Source organism: Carassius auratus, chromosome 44 (assembly GCF_003368295.1).
Source record: "Carassius auratus strain Wakin chromosome 44, ASM336829v1, whole genome shotgun sequence".
NCBI classification, from domain to species: domain Eukaryota; kingdom Metazoa; phylum Chordata; class Actinopteri; order Cypriniformes; family Cyprinidae; genus Carassius; species Carassius auratus.
In genome coordinates this window covers 14,244,474-14,268,182 of record NC_039286.1, presented here as the reverse complement: position 1 = coordinate 14,268,182, position 23,709 = coordinate 14,244,474, and the positions used below count along the sequence as shown (strand labels likewise).

At 38.7% G+C, this 23,709-nt stretch overlaps 2 protein-coding genes across 2 annotated transcripts; both read left to right on the top strand.

The window, feature by feature from the left end:
• The first annotated feature begins 10,137 nt into the window (after positions 1 to 10,137).
• LOC113061965 (hereditary hemochromatosis protein-like) lies at positions 10,138 to 13,148 on the top strand. The gene is made up of 5 exons (XM_026231471.1): positions 10,138 to 10,349; positions 12,177 to 12,437; positions 12,548 to 12,856; positions 12,939 to 13,049; positions 13,132 to 13,148. Exons 1-5 carry the CDS (start codon positions 10,178 to 10,180, stop codon positions 13,146 to 13,148), a joined length of 870 nt encoding a protein of 289 aa, XP_026087256.1. The 5' UTR covers positions 10,138 to 10,177.
• Positions 13,149 to 21,031: 7,883 nt separating this feature from the next.
• LOC113062616 (class I histocompatibility antigen, F10 alpha chain-like) lies at positions 21,032 to 23,359 on the top strand. The gene is made up of 5 exons (XM_026232592.1): positions 21,032 to 21,284; positions 21,809 to 22,069; positions 22,181 to 22,489; positions 22,572 to 22,803; positions 23,321 to 23,359. Exons 1-4 carry the CDS (start codon positions 21,113 to 21,115, stop codon positions 22,724 to 22,726), a joined length of 897 nt encoding a protein of 298 aa, XP_026088377.1. The 5' UTR covers positions 21,032 to 21,112; the 3' UTR covers positions 22,727 to 22,803; positions 23,321 to 23,359.
• Positions 23,360 to 23,709: the final 350 nt, after the last annotated feature.

Below are 23,709 nucleotides of genomic sequence, written 5' to 3'. Positions count from 1 at the left end.
GGCATCTTCTCCATCATTGCCAGCAGAGAATATCACCACAATCATGATGAAGTGAGTCTTTTGTGCTGTTTGAGAGGTCCGAGATGATTATAAATCCATTCCCAAACCACTAACATGATGCTGTGTTCGCAGGAGTCTGATGTTCATCACTGTGATCACGGAAGATGTTCCTGCAGATGTTCCAGAACAAACACTCCAACTCACAGGTCGATCTGGTGAGAAAATCACATAGAAATAGACTGAAATAGCAAGAAAAGCAGAAAACAGTCTTTGCTGGTGAAAAACAATGAAATAATGGGGTTTAAATTTAAAAAATTGTGTTTATTTTATTTTTGCCATCATTGATATTTTGTTGTTATTTTAAATTCATTTTTTAGTCATTTATATATATTTTATTTATTGTTTTTATGTTTTAATTTTAGTATTTTTTTGTACTTTTGTTCTGTTTCATTTGTGATTTTCTGATTTGTATTAATTATATATATATCAATTGTGATTATTATTATTTATTATATATATATATATATATATATATATATATATATATATATATATATATATATATATATTTAAAAATGCTGCTAAACGTGTTTGCTATGTGTTTTGACTCTCAGCTGAAGTTACATTTTCCATTTTTTTCCTCTGTTTTTCTCCTCTAGCTTCCCTCTCTTGTTCACATGGACAGTAAAAGACGGTGCCTGATATTTCTATTCTGATTCCTTGGCATGGAGGTTCATCCGCCCTTCCTCTTCTCCAGTGGGGGCAGGATTCTTTTTTGTGGGTAAGAAGGATGGTTCTCTGCGACCTTGTATTGACTACCGAGAGCTGAACAACATCACTATAAAGAACACCTATCCGCTACCGTTGATGTCTTCAGCTTTCGAGAGGTTACAGGGAGCATCCGTATTCACAAAATTGAATTTACATAACGCTTATCATTTGGTCCCCATCAGGAAGGGGGATGAATGGAAAACCACCTTTAATACCCCTAGAGGACACTTTGAATACTTGGTGATGCCGATCGGGCTCTCCAACTTTCCAGGGGTTTTCCAAGCACTCGTTAATGACGTGTTGAGAGACATGGTAGATCAGTTTATATATGTTTACCTGGATGACATACTGATTTTTTCTTCATCTCTCCAGGAACACATTCAACACGTCAGACGAGTGCTCCAGAGATTCCTCGAGAATGGGCTTTTTGTCAAGGCGGAGAAATGCCTATTCCATGCACAGTCTGTTCCCTTCCTAGGGTATATCATCTCGTCCGAGGGAATACGTATGAATCCTGACATGGTTAAGGTTGTGATAGATTGGCCATCTCCAGATTCCCGTAAGGCCCTACAGCGGTTTCTGGGGTTCGCCAATTTCTATCGTCGTTTCATTCGCAATTTCAGCCAACCAGTCTCACCACTGACGGCGTTGACCTCCCCCTGTACTCCGTTCAGGTAGTCAGATGCAGCGAACCAACCTCAAGAGCCGCTTTGTTTCGGCTCCCATCCTTGTAGCCCCTGATGCCACACGGCAGTTCGTGGTGGAGGTCGACGCATCAGAGGTGGGGGTAGGAGCAGTTCTTTCCCAACGTGCTGCCTTGGACGATAAGATGCATCCCTGCGCATTTTTCTCCCATCGGTTATCTCCTGCTGAACGCAATTATAACATTGGTAACAGAGAATTATTGGCAGTCAAATCAAATTCAGACACCCTGAAGTCATTCAGTTTACACCACAGCAGTCCGTTTACTTCTGTACTTCTGTGCACGCATAAGTTACTTTCAGTTTGTGGCACTATATGGTGTCGTGTGAAGCCGACCATCTCAGACTTGTGTGTTCCTCCTCTGTGTGTAGCTGATTATCTCCTCCAGGCTGGTGGGTCATCTTCTTAGCTGACTTAATGTGTAGTCATACCTACCTATATGAAAATAAAATGTACCAGTGTAGTCAGTACTTTTCAAAAGTGTAAGAATTAAAATAATTTTGTTATTAGAAAAATGTATTTTAGTTTAAGTATTCAGTTTAAACTGCACATGAGTAAATTACAAACTCAAAATCAAAATGTTATTTCAATAGTGAAGTCCACATTTTCCAGATGCAAAGTAAAAAAATAAAAATAAATCCTCTCTTTGCTATGTTGTTGCAATGTTGTTGCAATTGACCATGACATTTAACGTCTCATATCTTATGTTGTAGCGGTGGCGGGCCTCCAGTTAGACCTAACTAGGTTTTTTCTTTTTTTTTCCCCAGTTAGTTAAAATTAAATATTTTTTCGGGCGCCAGACAAGACCAAAATTTGTCAAGTCAATCTATAACTATTTTCGTTTTTAGGTTCCCAGATAACTCAAGATAGAGCCCAAACTAAAACCCACCAGATACACAATGTACCAGCCACACAAAAACACATACTTTTAAATAACACTCACAACCAGATTCAGTTTTTTCTCAGGTCAAAAGATGTTATTCAAAAATAAAAAAAACACAAACAAAATTACAATGTTTCACTTCCCTTCATTTTGACACTTTTTGTTTAGAAGGAAAATAACGAAAAAAGGGAAAAGTACAATAAAGGAAAATAAGGAAATAACGGTCCTTAAATTCTTAAACCAAACAAAAAAACAAAGAAAAGACAAAAAAAAAGTCGTAGTCCAAGTTTACACAAAACCCATATTAATCCCGTTGATTGAGCGGGTGTGTGTGTGTGTGTGTGTGTGTGTGTGTGTGTGTGTGTGTGAGCGTGCGCATAAAATCAGCGGCACGAATCAGTCTGCGTTAGGGGCGTCCAGCCAGCTGCTGCATAAACAATGTTATGGGGAAACAAAAGTTAGGACGTTTGAATGTCCGATGTGACTTTACGTAAGGTGCTAAAATCTTAAAGTACCTGCAGCAAGTGAACTGGGTTCATCTGTCGCGCCGATATGCAGATAGGTTGCGACCGGCCGTCATGCGAAACCAATCTTCTTCGGATCGCACCCGGTCTATGCTCACCCACAAATCCCGCAAAATAAGCTGCAGCAGCCGCAGTCATGGAGCCGTCAGGTAACACTCAGATTTTCTTTTTTTGTTTTTTCACACACCCCCTGCTTCCGTTTTGTCCTCCTTATATATCCGTTTTCCATACCTCCTCCTAATTAAGGGTAGGGTAAAAGACCTGGCACGGACTTTTTCCATATTGCCACACTCCCCCCCCCTGGAGAAGACAACCTATGGTTGAGAAAAAGTAGTAAGTAAAGATTAAAATCCAAAAAACTCCTCCTCTTCAGAAGATTCATTGAAAATTTCAAGGATTCTCCTCTTTTCCTGGAATTCCAGCTCTGCGGCAGTGGGAAAACATGGTTTAATGTTGCATACATGCACTGTGCGAACATCCTCACCTGTGGATTCCAGCGATATGCGATAGTTCACTGGTCCCACCTGTTTCAAAATACGGTAAGGGCCTTTCCATTTTTGTGCCAGTTTAGCGGTGAAGTGATGTTGAGCACTAGACTGTGGAAAATTTCTCATCCACACACGGTCTTTTTCTTTATAAGTAACGTCTCGTCTGTTTTTGTTATAATTTCTGAGTTGTCTCTGTTGTGCTTTTTTTACTGCATTCCATAGCCTTGGTTTGGAGTTCAGCAAGATGATGAACTGTGTCATAGGATGGACAGTCCGGAGTAAGATTAGTGCCATGCAGCAATTTGTCCATGGGGCTTTGTAGCTTCCTCCCCAAATGAAGCTCTGCAGGGGTCATTCCAATAGTTTCCTGAACAGCAGAGTTGATGGCAAAACGGAGTTCTGGTAAGTACTGGTCCCATTTTTTGTGATTGTTGTCCACATAGGCAGAGATCATACACTTAAGGGTGCGATTAATTCTTTCAGTCATATTTGTTTGTGGATGATATGATGTTGTTAGTTTTGGTTTTACACTCCACTTTTGACACAGTTCCCGAAACAATGAGGACACAAACTGAACACCTCTGTCCGATAGGATGAAGTCCGGCACCCCCCATCGGGTCAGAATTTCTCTCCGTAGAAGTAATGCAACAGACTGAGCATTTGCGTTGCGCATAGGAAAAAGTTCCACCCAACGGGAATAATAGTCTACGAAGACCAAGAGGTATTCATTTTGCTGAGTGCTCCGAGGCAGAGGTCCCATAATGTCTACACCAATCATTTCATTGGGATGGGTAGTGACAGTTTGTTGTAGTCTTCCTGCAGGTTTCCGATTTCCTCCTTTTAACGTCTGGCATTTAATGCATCTTTTAACGTATTGCTTGACATCCATCCACATGCCAGGCCAGAATGCGACATCATAGATACGCTTATAGGTCTTATAAATACCCACATGGCCGCTCCAGGGATTTGAGTGATAGTGATGTAGAATGGATGATACAAGGCTATCAGGAATGTACACTCTGTAATGAACTTCGTTGTTTGACTGGTGAGTTTTGTGGTAGAGAGTATCCTCCAGTACTTCATACTGGTCTGTTAGAGTAGAGTCATTATCTGCTAAGGCTTGAAGTATGCTTATGATCTCAGGATCTTTGTGCTGCTCATCCCAGATGTCAGCAGGAGACATCGGAAGTTCTGGCTTCTCCTGTTGGCTGGTGTAAAGGCTACAACTGGTGTGCATTCGAGACAGAGCATCAGGTGCCATATTCAATTTCCCTTTTCGATATTCAACAACAAAATCATATTTCTGAAGTCGCAAGGCCCATCTAATGAGACTACTTGTAGTCTTTGTTGAAGACATTACCCACTGTAGTGCTGAGTGGTCTGTGATTACTGTGAACAGTTTGTACTCCAAGTAGTGCTGCCATTTCTCGAGAGCCCAGATTACAGCCAAGCATTCCTTCTCTGTAGTAGAATAATTGATTTCTGCTTTGGTCAAGGTTCTGCTGGCATACGCAATTACCTGTTCCATTCCCTGTTCCTTTTTCTGAGTCAACACAGCACCTAAACCTGTGTCGCTGGCATCTGTGTAGACTGTGAAAGGAAACTGTAAGTCAGGATGGCTGAGGATGGGAGGAGAGGTAAGACAAGATTTCAGATGTTCAAAAACCTTTTGACATTGTACAGACCAGTGAAATGTACATCCCTTTTTTTCAGTGCATTCAGAGGTTCAGCAATTCTAGAGAAGTTTGGTACAAACCGGTGGTACCACCCAGCTAATCCCAAAAAACGCTGGACTTCTTTGATGTTGGTAGGCACGGGATAAGACTGTATGGCTTCTACTTTGCTTGGGTCTGCAGACACTCCTTTGGTGTTGACAACATGTCCTAGAAATGTTATTTCTGGTAGACAGAACTTACTTTTTTTCAGGTTAATTGTTAGGCCAGCTAATTCCAGCTTGTGAAGAACAGCCTGAATGTCCAAGAAATGCTGGGCTACAGATGGAGAGTAAATAATTATGTCATCAATGTAGACAAAACAAATGCTTCCACGCAATTCTCCGAGTACACACTCCATTAATCTCTGAAAAGTGGCAGGGGCATTTTTTAACCCAAAGGGCATTACATTAAACTGGAACAGACCTGAGTGGGTAATGAAAGCAGTCTTTTGTTTACTTTCCTGATCCATGCTTACCTGCCAATATCCACTGTTAAGATCAATGGTGGAAAAAATGGACGCTCCAGCAAGAGATTCCAAGATTTCAGTAATGTTGGGCAGAGGATATGCATCATTCTCTGTACTGGCATTAACCTTTCGGTAATCCACACAAAACCTGAGGCTTCCGTCTTTTTTGGGAACCAAGGCGACAGGAGAGGCCCATCCAGAATGTGACGGTTCCACAATACCTGCAGCCAACATCTCCTCCAACTGTTCTTTTATGACAGCCTGCTTGGCAGGGTTTGTGCGATATGGTCGCTGCTTGATAGGCACTTGGTGGGTGGTATAGATGTGATGCTCAAGGACTTTAGTCCGTCCCAGACGAAGTGTGCAGATTTGCGGGTTGGACTCCAGAATCTGACGTAGCTGTTGCTTGTCTTCAGGAGGTAAGTCGGCAGCACTTACAACAGTATTAATTAGGGTTTTCTCATCAGGATTAGCTGGCGATAAACACAGGACATTTTGCGGAGGGGGAACAGAACTCAGTAAAAATAGACTGGAACTTTTACTTTCTTTCTTTTCCTTTTGAGGTTGGGAATAGATAGCTGGTGCACTGGCATTTCCAGGCTGGAAGGGAAAATCCTCCTTTGGATTGCTCTTAAAGGAGTATTTTTGGTCTGCCACATAGATTTGGAGTACACTGGAGAAAATGAAGTCCAAACCTAGTACCACAGCATAGGCTAGAGCTTTAGCAGGAAGAACAGCAGCAGGTATGTTGAAAACTTTGTGATGAAGAGTGACTGGTATATTTACCCATCCTAATGGAATTTCTGCTTCTTCATTCGCCAAGTAAAGAGGACGTCGGGTCCATGGAAGAAGTCTTTGCACACCGAGCTCTTTACAAAGATTCTCATGAAGAAGAGTGTAACTTGCACCCGTATCAACAATGGCTTTCCCCTTCCAGGTAGCAATACTCAGGGGTACAACTAATTGTTGCGGCACAGCTGCAGGAGGTGGTGTATTCTTACATGTTTTTGGGGTCTTTTTGGTAAACGTGGCAGAAACAGAGTGATTGATAAGCGGACCGCCAGCTTTGGGAGCTGGAAATGTTGTCTGCTTACTGCTAGCGGAGTGGGATCGATTGGTTTGAAGTGACTGAGCAGAGACAAAGTGAGGACAGTGTCCAGGTGAGTGATGTCCTTTACATCGCCAACACTGTACTAAAGGTGGTTTCTCTTTCTCTCCTAGCCGATTGGAAATGGGTTTTTGGGGCATAGACATGTGTTGCTTGAGACCCATTCGTCCTTCATACTGCCGTTGCTGTTCGAAGTCTCTTTCAAGCTGTTGGCCTAATCTCACCAGTTCGTCAACATTACTTACTCTACTGCGTAGCTGGCTAGTGAGGTATGGCTTAATATTCTTTAAAATCATTTTTACCAGTTCGCTGTCGGTTATGGTGGGCTTCCATCTCTTACAAAGAGCTCTGTAAGTAAAGGCGAAGTCTCTTATACTTTCCCTTTCACCTTGTGTTCTCGTTCTGACTCTTTCTGCTAGTTCGTCCTCATAGTCCTCTGAAAGGAAAGCAGAAAGAAAAGCAGTTTGAAATTCATCCCATGTACTTACAGATGACCGTGCTACTTCCCACCAGTCCCGGGAGGTGCCATAAAGGACAGAGCGGAAAGTGGCCAAGATGTCAGCATCGGTAAGAGGATGCAGCGCTAGGAAGTCTTGGCACCGGGTGAGATACAGCAATGGGTCAGCATCATCCGACTGTCTACCAAACATAGGAAATGTGAGCTTAAGATGGTCACTCTTTACCATGGGAGGCGGTGCTGCATGCACTGCAGGTAGATCAATGTCAGAGGACGATGGTGATGATTGTTCTTTCATTTGTAAACCAGCCATTTGTGTGTCTAGATTGTTGAATTTTCGTTCCATTTCAGTTTGTAGATCTTGTATACCTGTACATAGGGTTTTGGTGCTTTGAGTGCACTGGGTGAGCTCTGTAGACATTTGGTCATGATTCCTCTGAAGAGTTACTAAGTAGGTTTTGATATCCTGTTGGAGCTCCCCTTGAAGTTGTTCCATCATAAACCTCACCTCAGACACAAAAGTAGTTTGGGCTTTATGAAGTTCATTAGAAATGTCCATTTTCACGGCTTTTACAAGTTGATCAATTTCTCCCTTAATATCTTCTTTATTTCTAGACATGCACATGAACACTTGTTGCTGGTGGTGCTCCAATTTATTAGCAAGTTGAGCAATCAAGGTGTCCTGGTGTGCAGACGTTGTTTTAAGTTCTTGGGTAAGTTCACCAACAGTTTTCTCATGAGTTCGCATATGTTCAAGTAACGTGTCCCAATTTCCTTGCACATGAGCAGTGAGATGGTGAATTTCCCTTCCAGGAGTAGGGAGGTAACCAGGGAGGTCATGCTGTGCTGAGGAAGGAGGTGAAGCTTCATTGGATGCACTTGTGCACAACTGCATAGGAGCAGATTCAACTGAGGCAGTGCCACCTGGAGGTAGGGAGGAAAATTGCACCTGAGACCTGGGATGGGGACTGCTGAACTGAGTTGGCATAAAATGAAAAGTTGGAACATGAGATGAAGGAACGGATCTTAGGTGCGCAGGAGGCCATACTGGAGTTGCTATATCTGGGGGGGATTCAATCTCCACTGACGTCGAAGGGGAAGGTGGGGTAGTGGCCATACTTGTAATGCGTGTTGGTTTAATATGTAAAGTGTGGTGCAATGTCACTCAAATGTATAAATAAAAAATAAAGTTACATACAATGAATTACCCCCACTTGGTTTGTTTCATTATAACAATCTCACCCCACAAGATTTCAAAATTAACAAGAGGAGGTATCAATTTAACAAACCTCTTTAGTTTTCAAAAAAAAAAACTTTTCACAGTTCTCAGGTTTCACAAAATTACTTGAATGTTTCTTCTCAAAAACACCTTTATATACATATGTACATAAACCACAGAACTTTAAAGTGTTAACAATGCTGAAGCAGTAGAACTCTGCAGTTCACAATTTCACACTTCTAGGGTTCAAGCCAAAGTTTTATACATATATATGGTTCACGTCCCTGTTCGGGCGCCACTTATGTAGCGGTGGCGGGCCTCCAGTTAGACCTAACTAGGTTTTTTCTTTTTTTTTCCCCAGTTAGTTAAAATTAAATATTTTTTCGGGCGCCAGACAAGACCAAAATTTGTCAAGTCAATCTATAACTATTTTCGTTTTTAGGTTCCCAGATAACTCAAGATAGAGCCCAAACTAAAACCCACCAGATACACAATGTACCAGCCACACAAAAACACATACTTTTAAATAACACTCACAACCAGATTCAGTTTTTTCTCAGGTCAAAAGATGTTATTCAAAAATAAAAAAAACACAAACAAAATTACAATGTTTCACTTCCCTTCATTTTGACACTTTTTGTTTAGAAGGAAAATAACGAAAAAAGGGAAAAGTACAATAAAGGAAAATAAGGAAATAACGGTCCTTAAATTCTTAAACCAAACAAAAAAACAAAGAAAAGACAAAAAAAAAGTCGTAGTCCAAGTTTACACAAAACCCATATTAATCCCGTTGATTGAGCGGGTGTGTGTGTGTGTGTGTGTGTGTGTGAGCGTGCGCGTAAAATCAGCGGCACGAATCAGTCTGCGTTAGGGGCGTCCAGCCAGCTGCTGCATAAACAATGTTATGGGGAAACAAAAGTTAGGACGTTTGAATGTCCGATGTGACTTTACGTAAGGTGCTAAAATCTTAAAGTACCTGCAGCAAGTGAACTGGGTTCATCTGTCGCGCCGATATGCAGATAGGTTGCGACCGGCCGTCATGCGAAACCAATCTTCTTCGGATCGCACCCGGTCTATGCTCACCCACAAATCCCGCACAATAAGCTGCAGCAGCCGCAGTCATGGAGCCGTCAGGTAACACTCAGATTTTCTTTTCTTGTTTTTTCACACACCCCCTGCTTCCGTTTTGTCCTCCTTATATATCCGTTTTCCATACCTCCTCCTAATTAAGGGTAGGGTAAAAGACCTGGCACGGACTTTTTCCTTATTGCCACAATGTCTGATGCCTGAATACTGTGGGATTTTGGCCAGACGGCTGGCAAGCGTATACACGTCAGTTCTCCTCTGTTTGCTTGGCAATGAGCAAAAAGTGCATAAATTACACCACATACACAGCTAAGTTTTAAGCAAAACACTGAATAGCGCTTCACACGTAAGAGGCGAGCGGACATTGTGGTTTTAGTTTCCTTCTGAAACATAAAAACAATGGCTTCAGTCACAATTCTCTTCCTGACTTCATTTTTTATTTTCACCTCTCAGAGTGGTAAGAAAACTTTTTTTTATTCTGCTTGTTTTATATTCTAACTGTACATTCATTGTTTTCCCTTATAGTTTGTAAAGATAGCATTCCTATGTGCAAAATGATCCAGGTTGAAAAAAATGCTGAGCAGTTTAGTAATGTTTCATGAATTGCTCAGGATTAGGTTTAAACTTTGGCCATATATCGATTACACTGCTGCATTGTGATTTTTCTTCATGTTGAAACATGATTCTTTTTCCTCATTTCAGAAATATGTTCTCTGATTTCAGAATTTTACTGCTCAGTTGAAATCAATGACATAGAGATGAGTTTCTGTAAGAGTGTGAATAAAGCAGATTTCTTGACTGAGTTGTGTGAGGAAACTAAGAGTCTCTTTAGAAATGAAACTGATGATTTGAATTATAAAAGAAAATGGCTTCAGATCAACATAAATGCACTGATGGAAGCAGGAAATGAAAACAGGACGAACGACACAGGTAATTATGTTTAGGTTACAGTGGGGTAAGCTGTGTCATGCCAAGAAGTAATTTCATAGATCTGTAAACAGTACATTTCAATGACCTATTTAAATAACCGAATAGGATTGGATGATGAATTGATCATTTTAATCGTCATCCTGTAAAATGGACATAGGTACATCTTCTGACATGGATGGTTACAAAATTTAAAAGCTACGCACTGCATCAGTTATAGTTAAAAGAATTGTTGCCAAACATATAAAATGCCAGAAACATATTAATCAATGCAATAATGATCTTGTCATGGTCTTGTCATGATCCTGTCTGTTTCTCTCTCTCTGTCTCCCTCTGCTGGTTTCTCTTCTCCTTTCTCCCTCACTCTTCGTTTCTGTGTCACAGCTTTCTTCACTTCTCATTAAGATAATTCCCCTCCACCTGTTTCCCATCCTCACTTATTATCATGGCTACTTCTACCCTCTCGTTTTCTTGTCTCTTTGTCAGATTGTTGTCTCCTACTGAGCATCGGTCATTGGCGTTTACACACACAGTTGGTTTGTCCTGTCTAGTCCTGTCCCATCGGGTTTTTGGTTAGTTGTTCACAACCTCTGCCGGAATTACTCTGTGCTCACCATTTACACCCACAGAACCTTACCTGCTGTTTAACGCCTCGGCCTCCCCGCTCTGCGAGCTCCAGTCGCCGGTTCCTCCGTGAGCCCTGTTAAGCCTCCACCCCACCAGTCTGCTGGTCGTTCCTGCCACAGAGGTCATCTGAGTTTATTAGTATAACCCAGTCTACGGGTCATCCTCTGTTTCATCCATTTACCTACGCCTTTGTTGGACTTACCTGTGGCTTGCCTTTGTTTAATTAAAGACAGTCGTTTTGCCCTTGCATTTGAGTCCTCTCTCTCTTCAATATCCATCACAGATCCAATCCTAGGCTCTTCAATACTTGCTTGTTTATTAGATTAGATTAGATTAGATTAGATTCAACCTTATTGTCACTGCACATGTAGGTACAAGGCAACGAAATGCAGTTAGCATCTAACCAGAAGTGCAATAAGCAGTAAGTACAGAATAAAGGTCTATAATATGTACAATAACTATACAGGTAAGTATTATGGACATAATTTACAGATATTAAATACTATAAGCACGATATACAGATAGGTGTACTATGAACATACTATACAGATGGGCTATGTAAAAGTGTATGTACACTATAGGCAGAACTATGAACATAATTTACAGTATTGCAATGGACAGTAAAGTGCATAGAAAAAAATATTTCAATGTGCAAATGGATTATACATTGTTCCTGGATGAACAGGCAGTAGTGCAAGTAATAACAAGTTACTTTTTGCTTATTGTGAGTAAATAAATAAATCAGAGTGTTGAAGAGGGGGAGGAGTCTATGTGTGGTGTGGGGGGTGTTGAGGGTGTCAGAGGGCAGAGTTCAGCAAGGAGACAGCTTTAGGGAAAAAGCTGTTCCTGAATCTTGTGGTCCTTGTCCGGAGGCTCCTGAAACGCCTTCCGGAGGGGAGGAGGTTAAACAGTTCGTGGTCAGGGTGAGAGGAGTCCTTGAGAATGCTGCGAGCTCGACGTAGACAGCGTTTCTTCTGGATGTCCTCAAGAGCAGGAAGTGGTGTCCCTGTGATGCGCTGGGCAGTTTTCACCACCCTTTGCAGTGCCTTGGATTCCAAATGGCTGCTGTAAATCATTGTACCATCAGTATAATTTCGAAATTGATATTTCAAGTAAAAATCAAATGTACATAAACCTGCTTCAAATGAATAATATCAGTCACATTTAGTGAATTTTATTTTCCGATGTGTTTTTTTTTTTCAGATCTTCATGTTCTTCAGTGGAGACACGGCTGTGCAGTTGAACGTCACTCTAATGGTTCAATAATATTTCTTCAAGGCACTGATAAATATGCCTATGATGGAGAGACTTTGACCTTTAACCTCTCTGTGCACTGGAAACCTTTGGTCCTTGAGCATGGCATCATCTGGAACAGAGAATCAGTTTCCAGTCTTGAGAGGAAATGTGTGGAAACATTAACCAGCTTCTCTGACCTTCAACAAGAGGGAAAGATCATCACAGCATGTGAGTTTATCTCACTTATAGTTCACACAAGAATCTGTAGGATTATCATTTGAATGAGTTATTTCATGCTGGTTTATTACTTGAATGAATCATGTCTGTGTGTCGTGCAGCTCATCCTGAGGTTTACTCTTCTGTAAAAGCGTCTGGATCATCAGAGCAGCAGATTCTGGTGTGTTTGGCCACAGGCTTCTACCCTAAACATGTGCAGATGGAGATCAGACGTGATCAGACGCCAGTACCTGAGGTGCAGCTGAACTCACATGGACTCAGACCAAACGCAGACGGATCCTTTCAGCTGATGAAGAGTCTACAGGTCCTGCCGTCTGAAAGATCTCACTATCAGTGTGTGGTGAAGCACCAGACTCTGACTGAACCACTCATTAGCAGCTGGGGTAATGATAATGAGGACGAGGATAGAGGTCTCTATTTCATTTGATCACTTCATAATTATGGTTACATTTGATTTTGCACTATTATAAAACTCTTTGTTTTCTGTGTCAGATGAATTGAATGTCCTGCTGCCGGTGATCATTGGAGTTGGAGTTGCTTTAGTTGTTCTTGCCGTCATTGTTCTTGTTTTTTATCTGTTGAGAAAATGTGTTAAATATCGAAGTGAGTATTATTCCTTTAAGTGTTTTAAAGTCCCAGTAGGATGATAGAAGATGAGAATGACTGTTAATGTTTGTCATTTCAGAATCTCTCAAGACATAATCAAAGGATTATTGTCATTCAGGTGACTCCATTTATATTAGAATTTAGATTTTCACCCCATTGCGATGGCACCTGCCCGTATGTTGTCTATTTCAATTTCAAATTTAATTTCAAATTTTCCCTGATTGCAGAATTAGGTTTCTGTCTTCAATGAACTGCAGGATTTTCTTCCATACAGTGAGAAGAACTATGGCTTTGAAGGACATGAAGGACATGTTTTAGACCACTGGCCTCTGACCTAGCTTTCATTGGTTAAACTGCACTTAGCAAGAAGGGTGTCCAGAGCTTCTATAACTGATGGCACGTGGTTTGCTACATGTTTAACTGCAGCTATGCGTGCACTCCACCTGGTCTCTGATGAGCGTTGATGGGACTAAAGAGATTGTACAAGCGGTTCAAACAGCCAAAAAATGTGGAAACATCAGGACATGACTCTGCTGCTTGTACACCAACAAGATTAAGAGAGTGTGAGGCAAGGGGTGAATATGTGGCAAGAAGGTTTATTTTCTTTATATCAGCCTGAACTCCTTTTACTTTGCCGGACAAATTTACCCCATTATAAATCCCTTGCCCCCTGCAATCTGAAATGAACGGTCCTTCAAAGTCTTCAGTATCATTTCTGATATTCCCGGCCAGTCTTACCATTGAAAGCTTTGAACTGTAAAAAAAAACCGCTCAGTTATCTCCCACCGATCATTCTCCTTGTTTGCAACATATATTAAAAGAATCACATTCTACTCCATGTGAGTAATATCAGGAGTTTCATCACAAATAACAGAATAATAAATTGTCTGCTCCCTTTCCTTCAATATTTCTTCCAAGACCTTTTTCTCCATGCACAGAGTTTAAAAAATTCATTTTGCGATTCTGGGCTAAGGTAATGTGTCATTCTTGCACTCGTCTTCTCTGACACATTTTGCAAATGATCACTGAGAAAAAGGATCATAATGAGCCAACAGCTCTAATGTGCCAAGAAAGTTACCGTTGCAAACTATCACCTAAATTGTCTGTGGCCCCTCTGAATGGTAAGTTTCTTGATGCCAAAAAAAAGTGCAACATCTAATATTCTTTCAAGAATTGTCTTGTATTTTTCAACTTCCATTTGTATTTGTTTTTGCAAGCTGCTATCTATTCCTTTTGCTTCTATCAAAGAATATTTCTGATTTTTCCACTTGAGGTAGCATGCTTTTTGTGCCTTTCTTGCTTCATGGTCAGGGAAGTTATTGTAGCTGCATTCTCCACCATTTTAGATCTGCTGTTTAGTACCTTTCTTTACAGTTAGTGCACTAGTTGATGTTAAAAGAGCATGCATGGCAAACAATATAATGAATCCATGCTTTGACTCTATGTCAACCACTGTTTCTCTCGCCCATTTGCTGACTTACTAAACTGGAGATACCCTGTAAATTTATTTCCTTCTGAGTCCCTGGGCATAATAGTTTTCAGGTCTGTCTGACTGGCAGTGGCTAGCTTTCTTACGATCACCTCACGTTCACGATGGCCATAATCCTGGATCAGTTGTAAAAACAAATCTCCTTCACCATCGCCTTCATTTCTCCCTGTGCTTGCTGGATGTCCGGACTGGTGATACTTTCAGCTTCTTCACTTGGACCTTTACAAACTGATGCTAGCCTACTTTCATGCGTTTACTGGATTGAGAAACCTGTTTTTTTAAATAACAAATACCATGACTCAAATAGTGTGTGTGTGTGTGTGTATGTATATATATATATATATATATACATATATATATACAGTACAGACCAAAAGTTTCGACACATCTTCTCATTCAAAGAGTTTTCTTTATTTTCTTGACTATGAAAATTGTAGATTCACACTGAAGGCATCAAGACTATGAATTAACACATGTGGAATTATATACATAACAAAAAAGTGTGAAACAACTGAAAATATGTCATATTGTAGGTTCTTCAAAGTAGCCACCTTTTGCTTTGATTACTGCTTTGCACACTCTTGGCCTTCTCTTGATGAGCTTCAAGAGGTAGTCACCTGAAATGGTCTTCAACAGTCTTGAAGGAGTTCCCCGAGAGATGCTTAGCTCTTGTTGGCCCTTTTGCCTTCTGTCTGCGGTCCAGCTCACCCCTAAACCATCTGGATTGGGTTCAGGTCCGGTGACTGTGGAGGCCAGGTCATCTGGTGCAGCACCCCATCACTCTCCTTCTTGGTTAAATAGCCCTTGATGCCTTCAGTGTGACTCTACAATTTTCATAGTCATGAAAATAAAGAAAACTCTTTGAATGAGAAGGTGTGTCCAAAGGTGTGTACTATATATATATATATATATATATATATATATATATATATATATATATATATATATATATATATATGTATATATATATATATATATATGTATATGTGACTAATAAATACTGAATACAAATTATAAAAAGATTCATGACAAGTCAATATGACCAATGAGTATCTTACAAACTGGCTCTCCAAGTCATCTTTGGAATGGGATTGCGAATCAGACAATGCCACATCTGCTGCAGGACATTGTAGTAAGTTTAGTTTTAATATCATATCACATTGACAGTCTATTTACATGCAACAGAATATGGTCAAGTAGTGGTAAACCCTTTATTTTAAAAGTATATATAATACATCAAAAAATACCATTAAGCAATAGCGTATTAAACACTGTTTAAAGTCCTCAGGCAATAATTCATGACCAACTAAATCAAAATTAAAAAAAATAGTAAAAACCAATTTTAAAAAGACAAGCAATTTAATAGTTTCTCATCAGTCTGATATAATTCATAAATCAAAAAGTAAACAAAGAAATTGACAGGAATCCATTAAAATGTAAAAATAAATAAATTAGTTAAATTAAACCACTAAAATTACTCATTTTCGTAAAAATTTTTATAAAGATAAATTGGTACTGGATAAAATATTTTAAAGCAAATAAATATATCCATCCAATAGCAGTGTTGGATGCGTGTTTTCTCTAATCTGATTAAATGCATCAACAACAGACAGGTGCATAACACAATGTTACTTTTATATGTATAAGCGCTTTATACAGTACAATGCTTCCAACATGTGTCATGATTCGTATCCAGTTTTTCTTTTGCGCGTTGGTAATATAAAAAAAACTGACATTACCCACCCGGCAGCAGTTTTACCATGAAAGTAAATCAGGCACTGAAATGACAATACCAACCTGTCGTAAAGAATGTCTTGATCGACTGGGTTACAGCAGCTTTTCTGGCCTCCCTCTCCTTCTCCTTCTCCTTCATGGCATTTCTGGTACCCTGATTTATGTTTTCGTATCATTTTCAATTGGTCTACGCCTCTTCCACCAAGTTCATCTCTAACTTCTGCTGCCGCGTCAACACTGATTGGTCCTTTTCACATTTACAAGCTACAGTGGGATTTTCGATTTATTAAGTCCCTCAGATGTTGGTCATTGACTGAATAAGTAATAAATACCTCGTATCGGACTAAACCATTTTTATGGAGGGGTGACGAGCAGACATTTGGAAGACTTATATCAAATTGCATGTTTCTTTGGTTTTCATTCAAATCTGTGGCATACGACTATTATAAATATTAGAATTATTCACAGAAAAGGGGCTTATATAGTATAACAGCTGGATTTTGTAATCTGTAATTGTCACCACCTTTCACCCCACTAGCAACAGCCCAACTCATAGCTAAGAGGTGTGATTTTATGAGGTGTAATTTATGCATTTACTTTGCTAACTTAGCAGCTAAGCTAACTAAGATCAGTTGTGTTGATCGTCACATACCTTGCCATGAGCAGAAGCCGTGACCAATGGCGTATGTTAAGAAGTGCAACACTTTTGTCGCCCCCCTTTTCACGTGAGAAGCTATGTGATGTCTTTTTAAAAAAGTGTAGTAGATAAGTGTTTTTGTTTGTTTGTTTGTTTCTGTGTGTGTGTTCTGAGCAAAAAGAAAGAAAAAAGCATTTATGTTATAACATTTTAGCACCTCCAAATCCCTTAATATATAATAATCGTCAGAATGTTGAAGAAAAGTAAAAATAAAATTACACTGCAATATTAGCTAATCAATGAACTTGCAATGTTATTTAGAAGAAGTGCTAATAAAACAACAACCAGGAACAACTAATTCACATCCAAGATATTGGCAGCATAATCCAAATACAAAGACAACATTTTTTATGAGTTTAAGAGTTTTGTCCCAAATAAAACCAAAACATGGTATAATGCATTATCACAGTTAAAGACCAAATGCTAGATTAAAGATTCATTCATAGTGTAAGCAATGGACCATGAGTAAACACTTCAATCATGTAATGTTTTACTAATTAATTTAGTAGTTTACAAATTATAATATTCTAGGTTATACAGTATATTACTATATAATAACGGAGTGCATGAATAATCACAAATGTTCCATTTTTGTAACGATTTCTTCATAATTGGCCCCATTTTACAGATATTTTACATTCTCATTCATAAAACACAAACACATCCTATAATTAACTCTAGTGTCACAGTGTGAACTTAAATAACACACAATTATCCATAAGCAAGCATTCAGTAGCAAAACTGATGACATACCAGTCAGAATCTCAGGATAGTATAAACAGGAGCAGGGGTGACCGCTATAAAAATGCATCCTAGCACTGGAGAGAGAGCTGAAAGTATCACAAACAGGGTTTTACGCTGCTTACACAGTGTAGTACAGTAGCTACAGTAACAGTACTTTATATAAATGACATTTCACTATTCACTATTCTCCAGTACATAGTATGACTTGGTACACACTCAAACTTGTGAATAGCCTTTTTTTTTTTACCTGTGTTTTTTGCAGAACTGAGTCTGAAAGACAACTGCCTAAGAGGGGTAGAGAAAGTGTTTTGTCAGAAGACCAAGAAATTTATTTTTTGTACTTTATACTTCTGTAATAAAATTTGTCCAATTTATTTATGTATTCAACAGCACACTCTGTTGAATTCTTATTTGATATTTATTTATTTATTTTTTAACTTTACTTCTCTTGTAAATTAATCTACATCATCTACTGTAAGATCACTTACAGAACTGAATTTTGAATTGATCTCACCAGTGTTCTCTGGGCAGGGAAGTTGTCTGTATTTGCACTGTTTTGTAATCTGAGGCCAAATAATGATATTGATAGATGTAAGGGTTTTTGAGTATTTGATTTTGATATGGAAGTTTGTAAAAGTTTGTTTGTTATGAGAATGTGTTTATAGTTGTGAGAAAGTTGTGAATTGTTTCATGAATTGTGTGTTAGTAATCCAGAAAATACTGTCAGAACATCATAGTTAAATGAAATTGTAATATGCATTCATTTCTGTTCAAAAGTGTGGAACTATTTTTTTTTAAAACAAGCTTTAAATAGGCATATTCCTTATCCTGTGGCTCTCTCTAGTGGACAACATTAATATCACAGCTTTTAGCCTCAGGTTATGTTATCGCATTGGGCCTAGGCTTTCATAAAATAAACTGCATAAATATATATATATATATATATATATATATATATATATATATATATATATATATATATGCACTTCACAATATAACAATTTTATTATCATAATTTTGACATTATTCTTAAAATATTACATTTACATTTATTCATTTAGCAGACGCTTTTATCAAAAGCGACTTACAGATGAAGACAGTGGAAGCAATCAAAAACAACAAAAAGAGCAATGATATATAAGTGCTATAACAAGTCTCAGTTAGGTTAACACAGTACACGTAGCATGGGATTTTAACTAATATAATAAATAAAAAGAAAACAGATAGAAAAAAAAAGAATAGAGCAAGCTAGTAAGAGGTCTTTTTACACATACACACACACATACATATACAATTGCATAATAAATGAAAAGAAAATAGAATACAAAAAGATTAGAAAGGTAGTTAGAGTTTTTAAAGAATATAATTAGAATAGTGAGTGTTAAAGTTAGAGGGTCAAATAAAGATGGAAGAGATGTGTTTTAAGCCGATTCTTGAAGATGGCTAAGGACTCAGCTGCTCGGATTGAGTTGGGGAGTTCATTCCACCAGAAGGGAACATTTAATTTAAAAGTCCGTAAAAGTGACTTTGTGCTTCTTTGGGATGGCACAATCAAGCGACGTTCACTTGCAGAACGCAAGCTTCTAGAGGGCACATAAGTCTGAAGTAACGAATTTAGGTAAATGGGTGCAGAGCCAGTGATAGTTTTGTAGGCAAACATCAATGCCTTGAATTTTAATGGGAGCAGCTATTGGAAGCCAGTGCAAATTGATAAACAGAGGTGTGACGTCTATTCTTTTTGGCTTATTAAAAATTAATCTTGCAGCCGTGTTCTGAATTAATAGTAAAGGTTTGATAGATTTGGCTGGAAGACCTGCCAAGAGGGCATTGCAATAGTCCAGCCTGGACAGAACAAGAGCTTGAACAAGGAGTTGTGCAGCATGTTCCGAAAGAAAGAGCTTGATCTTCTTGATGTTGAATAAAGCAAATCTGCATGATCGGACAGTTTTAGCAATGTGGTCTGAGAAAGTCAGCTGATCATCAATCATAACTCCAAGGCTTCTAGCTGTTTTTGAAGGAGTTATGGTTGATGTGCCTAACTTGATGGTGAAATTGTGATGGAACGATGGGTTTGCTTGAATCACGAGCAGTTCTGTCTTGGCAAGGTTGAGTTGAAGGTGATGGTCCATCATCCAGGAAGAAATGACAGTTAGACAAGCTGAGATGCGAATAGCTACCGTGGGATCATCAGGATGGAATGAGAGGTAGAGTTGAGTGTCATCAGCATAGCAGTGGTATGAAAAGCCATGTTTCTGAATGACAGAACCTAATGATGCCATGAAGACAGAGAAGAGAAGTGGTCCAAGAACTGAGCCCTGAGGCACCCCAGTAGTTAGATGTTGAGACTTGGACACCTCTCCAAGATACTTTGAAGGACTTATCTGATAGGTAATATTATATAATAATATTATGTATATATTATGACGTTAATCTTATTTATTCAGTTATTTTTCAACTTGGCACAAAAATGCTGCCTTATAGGCTATTGCAAACACAATTTTGGCACAGTGGCTCAAAGAAAAAGAAGTACAAGTACAAAAAAATTGTGAGGGCATATTTTATTTATTTGTTAATAAACTAATGTTTTCTGAGTCAATGTTGCAAAAATGATGATCGATGTATCTTATTCACACATGCGTTTATTCACATGTCCATTATCCAGATGCAAAGTTTTAAAAAATCCTTTCTTTGCTATGTCGCCACCACGCTGCCGCACAGTTTAAGCGCAGCTCCAACAAGTGACCGTGATGTCTAACAACTCGTATCTTACATCGGACGTCTGACTACTACGGGATTTTGGCCAGACGACTGGCAAGTGTATACACGTCAGTTCTCCTCTCAGTTTGTTTATCAATCAGCAAAAAGGGCATAAATCACACCTCATACACAGCAAGGTTTAAGGCAAGGCAAGATCGATACTACTGAATAGCGCTTCACCTGTGAAAGGCGAGTGGACATTGTGGTTTTATAGTTTCATTCTGAAACATTAAAATAATGGCTTCAGTCACAATTCTCTTCCTGACTTCATTTATTTTCACCTCTCAGAGTGGTAAGAAAAACTGTTTTCTATTCTGCCTTGTTTCATATTCTTACTGTTCATTCATTGTTTTCCCATATAGTTTGTAAAGATAGTATTCCTATGTACAAAATGATGCGGGTTGAAAAAAATGCTGAGAAGTTTAGTAATGTTTCATGCTTTTACCTTTCAATTGCTCAGGTTTATGTTTAAACTTTGGCCATATATCGGTTACACTGCTGCATTGTGATTTTTCTTCTTGTTTAAACATGTTTCTTTTCCTCATTTCAGAAATATCTTCTCTTTACTACACCTATAGTACCGTATCGAAATCTCGGATTTCAGAATTTCACCACTCAGTTGAAATCAATGACATAGAGATGAGTTTCTGTAAGAGTGTGAATAAAGCAGATTTCTTGATTCAGTTGTGTGAGGAAACTAAGAGTCTCTTTAGAAATGAAACTGATGATTTGAATTATAAAAGAAAATGGCTTCAGATCAACATAAATGCACTGATGGAAGCAGGAAATGAAAACAGGACGAACGACACAGGTAATTATGTTTAGGTTACAGTGGGGTAAGCTGTGTCATGCCAAGAAGTAATCTCATAGATCTGTAAACAGTACATTTCAATGACCTGATCTAAAAAAAGAAAAGGAAAAAAAAAAAAGGTTGCAGTCTGGATTTAAATAACCAAATACCAAACCAAAGGCTGTAGGACTGGATGATGAATTTAAACTTTTCATTGTCATCCTGGAAAATGGACATGGATCTTCTGACATGGTTGGTTAAGAAATGAAAAGCTACGCACTGCATCAGTTATAGTTAAAAGAATTGTTGGCAAACATATAAAATGCCAGAAACATATTAATCAATGCAATAATGATCCAATCCTAGCCTCTTCAATATTTGCTTATTTATATCCAAATGGCTGCTGTAAATCATTGTACCAACAGTATAATTTTGAAATTGATATTTCAAGTAAAAAACAAATGTACATACACCTGCTTCAAATGAATAATATCAGTCACATTTAGTGAATTTTGTTTCTTCTGATGTGTTTTTTTTTTCTTCAGATCTTCATGTTCTTCAGTGGAGACACGGCTGTGCAGTTGAACGTCACTCTAATGGTTCAATAATATTTCTTAAAGGCACTGATGAATACGCCTATGATGGAAAGACTTTGACCTTTACCCTCTCTGTGCACTGGAAACCTTTGGTCCTTGAGCATGGCATCATCTGGAACAGAGAATCAGTTTCCAGTCTTGAGAGGAAATGTGTGGAAACATTAACCAGCTTCTCTGACCTTCAACAAGAGGGAAAGTTCATCACAGCATGTGAGTTTATCTCACTTATAGTTCACATAAGAATCTGTAGGATTATCATTTGAATGAGATTTTGTCATGCTGGTTTATTACTTGAATGAATCATGTCTGTGTGTCGTGCAGCTCGTCCTGAGATTTACTCTTCTGTAAAAGCGTCTGGATCATCAGAGCAGCAGATTCTGGTGTGTTTGGCCACAGGTTTCTACCCTAAACATGTGCAGATGGAGATCAGACGTGATCAGACGCCAGTACCTGAGGGGCAGCTGAACTCACATGGACTCAGACCAAACGCAGACGGATCCTTTCAGCTGATGAAGAGTCTACAGATCCTGCCGTCTGGAAGATCTCACTATCAGTGTGTGGTGAAGCACCAGACTCTGACTGAACCACTCATTAGCAGCTGGGGTAACGATAATGAGGAGGATGATAAAGGTCTCGGTTTCATATGATCATTTCATTATTACTGTTACATTTGATTTTGCACCATTATAAAACTCTTTGTTTTCTGTGTCAGATGAATCGAATGTCCTGCTGCCGGTGATCATTGGAGTTGTAGTTGCTTTAGTTATTCTTGCTATCATTGTTCTTGTTTTTTATCTGTTGAGAAAATATGTTAAATATCGAAGTGAGTATTATTACTTTAAGTGTTTTAAAGTCCCAGTAGGATGATAGAAGATGAGAATGACTGTTAATGTTTGTCATTTCAGAATCTCTGGAGAGACAATCACAGGATGATCTGAGATTGAGTGAGTCTGACACTTCTCAAAATCATAACACAGTGTAAACACACTTCTGCAATCATCTCACGTAATCAGAAATGCTGTCAATCTGAGGACAGACTTGTAATCATTAAACATAAAACTGAATTATTTAGTCACTTCACTGAGTTTATCCCAACCACATCATTCAGGTGACTCCATTTCTATACAATTTTGATCAAAGTGGAGAGATTTTTACAGATAACATTTGGTAATTATTAGTCGGATTTTCAGATCAATAACATTTGTTGGTTTTTCACTAAGATTCAGAACAATCAAAACATGTTTGAGTAATTGTTACAAGTAAATGGTTTTTCCGCTGGAGTATATCTGATCATCGGCTCTGAAGTCCTGTTGCTTTAGTTGTTCTTGCAGTCATTGTTCTTGTTTTTTATCTGTTGAGAAAATGTGTTAATTATCGAAGTGAGTATTATTACTTTAAGTGTTTTAAAGTCCCAGTAGGATGATAGAAGATGAGAATGACTGTTAATGTTTGTCATTTCAGAATGTCTGCACACACTATCACAGGATGATCTGATATTGGGTGAGTCTGACTCTTCTCAAAATCATAACACAATATAAACACACTTCTGCAATCATCTCACGTAATCAGAAATATGCTGTCAATCTGAGGCCAGACTTGTAATCATTAAACATAAAACTGTATTATTTAGTCACGTTGCTGAATTCATTCAGGTGTCTCCAAGATTTTGATCAAAGTGGGAGATATTTTTACAGATAACATTTGGTAATTATTATTCATGTTGGCAGATTTTCAGATCAATAACATTTGTTGGTTTTTCACTAAGATTCAGAACAATCAAAACATGTTTGAGTAATTGTTACAAGTAAATGGTTTTTCAGCTGGAGTATATCTGATCATCTGCTCTGAAG